The sequence below is a fragment of the Acyrthosiphon pisum genome, chromosome A1, assembly GCF_005508785.2.
Source record: "Acyrthosiphon pisum isolate AL4f chromosome A1, pea_aphid_22Mar2018_4r6ur, whole genome shotgun sequence".
NCBI lineage: Eukaryota > Metazoa > Arthropoda > Insecta > Hemiptera > Aphididae > Acyrthosiphon > Acyrthosiphon pisum.
In genome coordinates, this window is record NC_042494.1 from 78,287,680 (window position 1) to 78,298,365 (window position 10,686).

At 25.0% G+C, this 10,686-nt stretch overlaps 1 protein-coding gene across 1 annotated transcript; it reads left to right on the forward strand.

Moving 5' to 3' along the window:
* Window positions 1-227: 227 nt before the first annotated feature.
* LOC100168076 (protein bicaudal C homolog 1) lies at window positions 228-7,430 on the forward strand. The gene is made up of 13 exons (XM_001944239.5): window positions 228-411; window positions 2,822-2,901; window positions 2,974-3,186; window positions 3,506-3,751; window positions 4,351-4,569; window positions 4,640-4,808; window positions 4,996-5,358; window positions 5,641-5,709; window positions 5,822-5,911; window positions 5,973-6,082; window positions 6,144-6,327; window positions 6,397-6,516; window positions 7,282-7,430. The coding sequence occupies exons 1-13, from the start codon at window positions 243-245 to the stop codon at window positions 7,386-7,388; spliced, it is 2,139 nt and encodes a 712-aa protein (XP_001944274.2). The 5' UTR covers window positions 228-242; the 3' UTR covers window positions 7,389-7,430.
* The last annotated feature ends 3,256 nt before the right edge of the window (window positions 7,431-10,686 follow it).

Here is a 10,686-nt window from a genome sequence, read left to right on the forward strand (position 1 = left end):
AGTCTGTTAGATCGACCGACGACCAAAATACTAAATATGTCGTTAAAAAAATGTAGGTATATAGTTATCTTTATTCTTTACCTAAACAAGTAGACAAGTGTACATTGTGTACAAGACACACTCGTGTCGAATACTTGCGTTACTTTAGGTTTCTCGTCTTAAATGATTTATGCGTTCAATTCTATTTACATCAAATTTTATTTTATTATTTGTTATTGATGCTATTTATTTTTACCAATACAATGATAAATACATCTCGTTTATTTCAATTGCTAACTGATCTAAGACGGAATAAAGAGGCTTTTAAGTTTTTAAATTATCGACCGCAACAGACTTTCTTTTGGTCAACTAAGGATGATACTTTATGGATAGAAATTTTAAATACTGAGTATAAGGCTCATAAAACTCAAGGTATGTTGTACAACTTATGATACTAGACAGATAATAATGTTGACATTTGCATTTCATAGAGTAACATGCTACCTTTATTATTATAGGCACCTATGTTTTAATTATTGATTCATCAATTACTATAAGAATAGGTATACAATAGTATATCATTGATTTAATAATTTTATGGGTAGTTTCATGGTCTGTTTCATTGAAACTGCTATCTACCTCCTCCACCTACAGGTAAAATATTAAATCTTTGGATGTTGGTAATCTTGGACAGTAATTTAATATCTTATTTAAACAAACATTTTAATTTTATAATTGAATTACAAATATATAATAATGTTTATAGATATATTACCTAGGTATATTAAAATATTTTGAAATTTTAACATGCATTAACTTTTATCTACGATTCAATGAAATATTATATGATATAAATCTTTTTCTTAAAGGTATCTACACAGTAAAAATATTGTTTACTGCTTATAATAATACCTTCAAGTTATATAAACTGACATTTCAACATTTGTAAAGTAAACTGATACATATTATAATTTCTATAATATAGCCCAATATAGGTACCTACTGACGTCTGACATACTGTAATAGTGTGTAATACCACATAATACTAAATAATGTAATGTATAAGTTGTATATTATGAAAAAAAGTAGAAGTCTGTCACAATTAAATCTATTATGTGGTCTGTAATTGATTACAACAAATTGAAAGCACATCCGTTGCATCCAGCATGTTAACTGATAAAGACAACATAATATTGATTAAATATTTGAATGTTAAAAATAGTTTTTAATTCAAAGAGGTCATCTTTATTGGCTAGAAACTTGGATATCAACTATTTTAATAATCTATTAAAAAATGATTTATGACGGATGGGAAATATTATGTGTGTCAATTTACTTAATATTTATGTACAATGTGTTCTGGGGGAAGTGACTGGCTGACATCATATGAGAGTATACCAAAAATGATGAAAAATAGGCTTTAAATAGTGAGTCTAACTTTTTATTTTTTTAAGTTAGATTCAAATAACTTTTTTTTTCAAAACCAAACCTATCATGCATTTGTTATGTATCTTGAAAACTTTTCAACATTTTGATGTAACTTTTTTTTTATTTAAAAGATATTTAATTGTTCTATCAACCAACATACGCAATTAAACCAGAAATGTGCAAATTATTTTTAATAAATTTAAAAACATTTTTTTATCAAAAATTTGTATTTTTAAAAATATTACAAATAATTTAGTGTTTACTATGGATTCATTTTTAAATGTTTAATTTTATTTCAATGTATTAAAAATAATTTCTGGTTTAATTGCATAATATGTTGGTTGATAGAACAATTAAATAGCTTACATATAAAAAAAAAAATTATGTCAAAATGTTGAAAAGTTTCCAAGATACATGGATACATTGGTTTGAATAAAAAGAAAATTAGGTAATTGCCCATAACTTAAAATATAAAAAAGTTAGACCCAATCTTTAAAGGGTATTTTTCATAATTTTTGGTATACTTTCATATGATGTTGGCTTCCCTGGAACACATTGTATAGGTGTTACAAATTTGAAATATTATGGCCGTAATAAAATAAAAGTCAGTGAATACTATTATGGTTTATAATATAAATTCTGCATTGAAAATACTGCTTAGAAATTTAATATTTATTTTATTTATTATAGAGTTTGATTATTTTAACAATGAGCACCCAACATAATCCGAAATAGAATATTTTTCTAAACATTAAAATATATAAATATCATATTAATGCCATAAGGTTGATTTATTGAGCTTTTAAGCTAAATAGTTTTTATTCATAAGCGTTTTTTTCATAGGCAAAAACTAATAATATTTTGTTTTAGATTATAAAATTAAAAGTATAAACTAAGGTTGTTGTTTCAAAATAATCAATGTTCACTGACCATTGTTAAATCTTATACCATCTTTAGATTTATTTAAATTTTTAATATCTATCATTTATTTTCTATCGTGTAGTAAAATGACTATAGAAATTATAAATTATTTATTGAACCACATCTTAACTATATCTAAAATATCTTGTCTCAAAATGTTTCACTTACCAATCGTTTACCTACAATTTTTCATATTTGTTAATAGCTATAAGTTAAAACCCATTTTATGAGCATTTAAAATTAAAAAAAAAAAATTATTTTTACTTTGAATCAATTTTGATTTATTATTAATTTTAAATAGTAATATTACGCATAATGGCATATTGCTCTATTTCCAATTTACTGAGTGAGGAAAAAAAGTCCAGCACTATATCATAAATGTTCTTTTATTAACTACAATAATCACCTTATATTATTATATACATTTAATATTTAAAAACTTGTGTATATTACTAATTGTATAATATTCTGAACTTTTAAATGTATTCTATAGACCCACATGTTCGAATCGCAGGACTCCCAGAAGATGTTAAGGCGGCTAAAATGCAAGTGATGAGTGTATTGGATGATCGAGTGAGAATATTTTCTTTTACCCTGAACAATGTATTTAATTACTCAAAAATATTCATATTATATTATACCTAGAGCAATCGCGTGACAATGAAGCTGGATCTTAGTTACACTGATCACTCACATATTATCGGTCGTGGAGGTCTAACCATTAAACAAGTGATGGAAAACACTGGTTGTCATATACACTTTCCAGATTCAAACAGAACAAGTTTGTTAGAAAAAAGTAATCAAGTTTCTATTGCTGGAAATTGTGGTGCTGTAGAACGGGCTAGAGCACGTGTTCGAGTAAGTACTAAGTTATATTTTTTAAACTTTTGATTTTTGAATGATAATTATTATTTAAATATATAACTATGAAGCTATGAAAGAGTCATGAATTGAATTTTGGACATTTTATCTAGTTAACAATGTAGGTAATACTGGTAACAAGAAAAACATTTGTGAACTGTGTTTGTTAGGCAAGTTGACAAGTATTTTGAATTGTTGAAGTATCGATTTAAAAATGTAGGAAAATGATGAGAATTAAGAATATTTTGCTATAGGAAGGGGGCCAAGGGTGTTTTCTGTTTAACAAAAGTATTAATTGAATCATTTTTGATTTTAGGAATTGACTCCGTTGATATTTTGTTTTGACTGGCCAAACATTGGTACCGTTCAAAATTATCAAGATCCATCTAGTCAATTCCCATACATTGGCTCTATTCAAGACAATTTTAATGTTCATGTTATGTTTCGTACTAGACCAAAGCTTCATTCGACTATGGTTATGGTTAAGGGCCACGAATGGGATGTCGTGAGAGTGAAAGAAGCTACTATGCAACTTATAACTCATATGTGTGGAAACCTTGCAGTAAGATATTGAATTTTATGTTAATTGAGAAAAAATTATTACTTATTAGAATATAATTATGTTGTATATCAGCACAAATTAAATATATATAATCCTATTTGAATGATAAATGAATAGGTATAAATATTCGTAGTGGTTATTTTCACTTAAATATTATTAATGCTGGAATAAAAAATGTCTCACTAGCTGATAAAATTTATAAAGTGATATAAAATTATATGATTTTTTTATGCCGTTTAATAAGTATAAATGTAGGGTAATTTTTATTATTTGTTTTATTTTTACATTTTTTGATTATATACAAAAGATTTTAATGGTTTAACAAATATTTATTTTATAAATTACTCCTTCATATTAAAGCCATAGGATTCATAGTTGAATCCTTAATTAAAAATGTAGTTGATGTAGTTGAAGTTTTTATATTTAAAAAAATTGATAAGTGGCACTAAAGTCTACAACTCAGTAACAAGCTTAACAAGTTTAAATTAAATAATTTCAATATACTTTTAAATATTAATTAACTATTATGTTTACTACTTTGTCAATGAAAAATATATGAATAAAATTAATATAATATAATAATATTGTTACAATTTTAGAATCAAGTTTTAATACTTATGGTTATGGAAATATCTCCTCAACATCATAAAATAGTAATGGGGCCAGGCAATGAAACACTTAGAGCTATCACTCGTCGAACTGGAGCCCAAATTTTGTTTCCGGATGCTAAGGACCCAAATATACCTTCCATTAAAAAAAGCAGTGTAACCATCACTGGGCATATACATAATGTCTATGCAGCCCGTCAAATGCTTATTGTAATATTTTATTCATATTTTTCTAAATTAAAATATTAAAATATTTATAAATGGAACTTTTTATATTTAGGGATCATTACCATTGCTTCTTATGTTTGACATTCCGCAAGACGAAATGGTATTAACCCACGAACAAATTGACAGTGTAATGCAACGTTTAGACATATATATATCGCTTCGACATAAAGCTAGTCAAAATATATACACCGTTTCAATAAAAGGTTTTGAAAGATCTGTAGGTGAGTGTTAAGTAGAAAAATATTTTTTTTTAAATGTGTTTATTTATGAAATAATTTATAACTAATTGGTAGTTATTTAAAATAATGATAATTTATTTTGTAACCAAGTGAAGTAGTTTTAATAATTTGTGTACTCATCATTTTAAATATTGTACAACGCATAATATACTTTTTATTATTTTTATAGGGAACATTTATGAGGGTAGAAAGTGTTTACTGGGTGGTACTGGAGAAATAATAACACCAAGTATACCAAATACATATAATGTGTCAAATGAAAATCCATCATTTATAGTTTCCAATGGAGAATTTTTCAGTGGAAATCGATATTCAAATAAATCTTTTAACAATTTAGGCGGGTTTAATAACTTTACAAACTTCCCTGGATCAATTTCTACATCATGTCAAAATAGTGTAATTAATTTACCTTTGGTAAGCAACCATGGAAATATTTCTCAGATTAACGTTTTGGGCCCAAGAATACAACAGTTGGCTAACGATATAAAAATGGACAATTTATCAACTAATAATAATCACATTGGAAAATCAAGTAAATCATCATATTATACTACTATGTTAAACCAGAGGCTCTCAAACTTTTTTTTGCAAACTTCTATATTTTAGAATAGGCATAATAATACCACTAATGGCTAAAAATAAAACTATAATATTCAAAATGTCAATATATTTATTTCAATATTATCTGGAATATATAACTTTCTTACTTTATCTATATTCCGCAAATCAATATGTAGTCTTCTGCATCCTACAGTTTGAAAACTGCTATTATAGATATTTTAAACAATGCATTTTAATTTTACCATTTTTTTAGCATTTAATTATATTCAAGACTCAAATACTTCTCCAAATCAAAGTTTGTTGTCATCATGTAACGAATTAGGTACCTATTTTATTTTTAAATTTAACAAAAACTATTTATATATTAACAAATCTTAACTTTTAACTAATAATGTACAGAACTTTTCAAGTAAATAAATGATTTTCTTTATTAGATTTAGAAATCTTTGAGAACCGTGCACCTGGTTTTCGAAGACAGCCAATAACTTATGATTACCATAATTTAAGGGTTGCTGCAACACAAGGTACATTTAAAGTCAAATTTTAAAAAATTGTTATTTAATTTTCATTGTATATATTTAATAGTGTCTCAAAGTAAACCAAATCGATCGGAGATAAGAGTTCCAACATCTGTATGGTCTGGTTATGGTTTTAGTCAATCAAGTCCTTCAGCTATTTTAAAAGGACAACGAGATGTAAATTTATTTCTATCTAAACTCTTATTATTTAATAATGTTATTATTTTTATATTTATAGAATGAGCTAAATATATGGAGTAACTCTACACCTGAAATAAATAATGATATATCTGAACTGGCATCGATGGAAATGAGTAATCACCTTGACTCCACGCCTACATCGACTGTGTCTAAAATCACATCTTCTTCATTTGCAGATTTACCATCTCATTTGGCAATTCTTGGCTTAGATAAATATATAAGTAAGTTAGTTATTCAATTCAATATAGTATCATACTATAATATGTTATAAATGTTTTTATGTACTCTAGATTTATTTAAATCCCATGAAATTGATTGGACTACTTTCAAGACATTGACAGAAAGTGACCTGCGTGAAATTGGTGTTACAGCCTTAGGTGCTCGAAGAAAAATATTGTTATCTATAGCAGGTGAGATACTATATTTTTCTTATATATTAAAACCTTCAATCGCAAAAACATTTGCTTTACAATATTATTAATTTCTAAATTTATCATAAAAATATGACTTATAGAATGTTTTTATAATATAAATTGTAAAATATTTATATTGTTATCTTACCAAATAATTGTTAGACTATATTTGAATATTTTCAGAAATCCCAGACAATAGTACAAAATAAGTCTTTTCATAAGGTGTTGCATATTATACATTTCAGGATAATTTGTTGAAGTTAATGTATACCTAATGTTAATAAATAACCTAATGTATAATTATAATTCTTAAGTATATTACCCAATATTATTTTTATACTTCATACTTTAATAATTCAACTTATTTAACTTTTTCAAATTTGACTTTTACTCAGAAAATATTTAATATAATATAATATTTTATTTTATTATAGTATTTATAGAAATTATTTTTGTTACTAAAAATTGAAGAACTATATTAAAATGCAATGATTAATTAAAGCTAAAGTTGTAATGAGATAACCTAGTAACTTAAAAATGCAAGTGTACAGATAATATACAGTTTTACAAATATTGTGAACCCATTAAATAATTTCAACTGTGGGCAATGGACATTGAACTATTTTTTTAAATGACAATAACATCTCAGGATGATTATTTTTGTAGATTGTGTTAGGTATCATAAAATATACATTGTATAACTATTATTAATTTGTAATTTATATTATTAAAAGGTTTTATTTCTTTTATTTATACATGTAGAATTGAATAAAAGGTGTCCAGTTGGTGGATTATTTGGTATTAGCCCAGCTCCAGGCGCAGAAAGAAAAAGTCCTGCATCAAATAATAGCCCATCAGACACATGGTAAATTAACAAAATTATTAACTGTATGTTACAAAACTTCATATAATTTTTTTGCTGTCAAAAATTATTAGTTATAATTTAAATTATTAAAAAACACTAGAAGTTTAAAACTCTTAAACAATTTTTTTTCAAAATATATAGGTGCTAAACATATTATAATTATATAACTATCTTCAGATTTATTTAAAACATAACAGAATTTATAATATTTTAGTAACAATTACCCTTTATTTTGCCTTCAACCGATGTTAGTGTATTATTATGTTGTAACCAAACATTTCACATGGCTTTTATATTACTACCTATATATTTGTTTACGTTTCAATAGCCTACCATTTTTTTTAAAAAATTTTTCTAAAGTGTATTTATTTATCTTGAACTATACTTTATGTTATTTTATTTCCTAAAAACCAAACAAATGATGAATGTTTTTATGCGATTATCAATGTAATGGTTATGTACAATGTTTGTTTGTTACTTTTAAAAATCATCAATCGTCGGTAAAATTAGATAGACAAACCACATTTATTATAACAACTTTAGGAGAAATTTTGATTTATATTTTCAAAACCATTTATTGTATCCATTGTATTGTATTTCATGCTGTTAAAATTGAGTTCTATATTATATTATTATTATTTTTTGTTGTTATATAAAATAAGTATTATTAAATATTATTATTATTATTTTTTTTTATAATCTAAAAGTGGTGTATTATTTGTAGGCCTTTGTTTGGTATATAAATAAAATATGTTTTTGTATATTATTATAAATACCTATATAATAAACAAATTGCCTGTAATGTTTAGTTGATTTTGAAATGTACCTATAATATATTACAGTACCCTATACAATAGAATTAGAGCTAATACTAATTTATCTTTTAGTTATTGCAGTCTGTTGTGTCAATAGTGAGCTTGAGAAAATGAATATTTAAATTATAACATTCTTATTATTAAATCAATTTTTTAATACATATTATTAAAACTCAACATTTTAGGTGTACTGGGATTTTATAGTTGACCCTTGATAGGTTTGTTTGTTATATATTTGAGTGGCTATATACGACCAAGACCACATACTTGAGCGGGGAGGTTAAAGAGGACGTTACAGTGACATTTATTGTCTCAGTCTTACAAGCACGAAACATAGCAACTTTTAAGCTCAAGAGAACACATTTATCTCCGTTAGTTTAAAAATTAGAGCGAATTGAGCTCTTATAAAATTTAAAGGTAAGACTATTATCTAGACAATGACATAGGCTTTTTATTATATTTTAATTTTAAAACGAGTTATGTGTATTTTAAAATTGTTAACTGTTTGTACATCTTAAAATACTTATAACCAATTTTAAAATTAAAATATAATAAAAAGCCTATGTCATTGTCTAGATAATCTTACCTTTAAATTGTATAAGAGGTCAATTTGTTCTAATTTTTTAACTAACAGAGATAAAAGTGTTCTGTTGAGCGTAAAATTTATTATTTTACACACTTGTAAGACGGAGACAACAAATGCCACTGTAACATCCCCTTAAGTGTTCATCCTTGAGTAGTGCCGTAACTAGATTGTCAAAGAAATGGTTGTCAAAGGTGCAAATAAATGCATATGGGCCCCTAATGATATAATATCATTGTATAAGAAAAACGATTCTAAGTGAAAACAGTCAATCAGCCTATTATGATGATATTAAGCCATTAAGGTGACTAAAGTAATTTATATATAACCTATTTACGAGGAACCTTGTTTTAAATTTTCAATCCTTAGCTATTAAAGTTGAACGTTTTATACATTTTTAACTAAAAATAATTATTCAATTTTAAATTTGATAAATTTTGTCAAAATTCAATGTTTAAATGCTTAAAAAAAAATTGTGCCATGTATTTTTAATATTTTACAACTGCTATTGTAACAATATATCAGGAGCCTTGTATTACATTTTTCCATTTTTTTGGCCCAACAGAAAACTAAAAAAATATAAAACTGACAATGTCTGTAAATAACTCATAAAGAGTCAATATATTTTCAAAATTGTATGGTGTATAGAAAATGAAAATTTTGAAAATTCAGTGAAATTTTCAAATATCTATAGTCATTCGTTTTTTAATTATAATAAAATAAGAAAATCGTTACATGAGAATTAATTACTTAAGTGGAATCTTGTTTTAAATTTTCAAACATTCGACACAAAATTTGAACATTTTATACATTTTTAACTACAAAATAATTATTCAAATTTAAATTTGATAAATTTTGTCAAAATTCGATCTTTAAATGTTTATAAAAAAAATTGTGCCTATGTATTTTTAGTATTTTTCATCTGCTATTGTAACAATATATTAGAAGCCTTGTATTAAATTTTTGTACTTTTTGACCCAACAGATAAAACTATCTTGATATTTATAGAAAAAAAAAAACGAAAAAAAATTAAAACTGACAATGTCCGTAAACAGTTCAAAAAGAGTCAAATTATTTTCAAAATTTTATCGTGTATAGAAAATGCTAATATGAACATTCAGTGAAATTTTCAAGTATCTGCTGTCATTCTTATTTTAATTACAACAAAATAAGAAAATTGTAACATGAGAAATCGAGTGAATATCAAATGTTGTAAAAATAAAAATTTCAAACGCTCATAAAAATTTAATTTGACTTTCTTGTAGACATTTTTTTTTTTGATAAAGGTAGACAATATTATGTGGAATCTTGTAATACATTTTCAAATCTTAGATTTAAAAAAAAAAATTTTTTTGAATTCTTAACTCAAAATAATTTGCTAATTTTCGTGATTTTTACATATTTTGTCAATTTTTGAACTTTAAATGTTAATAAATAAAATCTGTGACTAAGGATTTTTAATATTTTTCAAATTTCATTGTAACAATATAGTAGGAGCCAAGTATTCAATTTTCAAGTATTTTTACTCGACGAATAAAGTTTTATTGACATTTATAGAAAAAAAAACTAATAAACCTGGAAACTGAAAATGTATGTAATACCATTGATCATACATAGTATAATCATACTATGTATAATCAATGGTAATACATAAACAAATGCGCGATATGTATGGTTTTGATTAAAAAAATAATTGCCCATAACTTGAATAATAAAAAAAGGTGGGTAAGTGGATGTCGCTCTGCTGTACAGTAGGTTAGAAGTGGGTCACTGTATAATGGACAGTATTAAATTTGAATTCAATGATATAATATCACTGTATAAGAAAAACGATTCTGAGCGGAGACGGTATATCAGTCCATGTATTAGACATATAATATATACTTATCTATGGTATTAAAAAA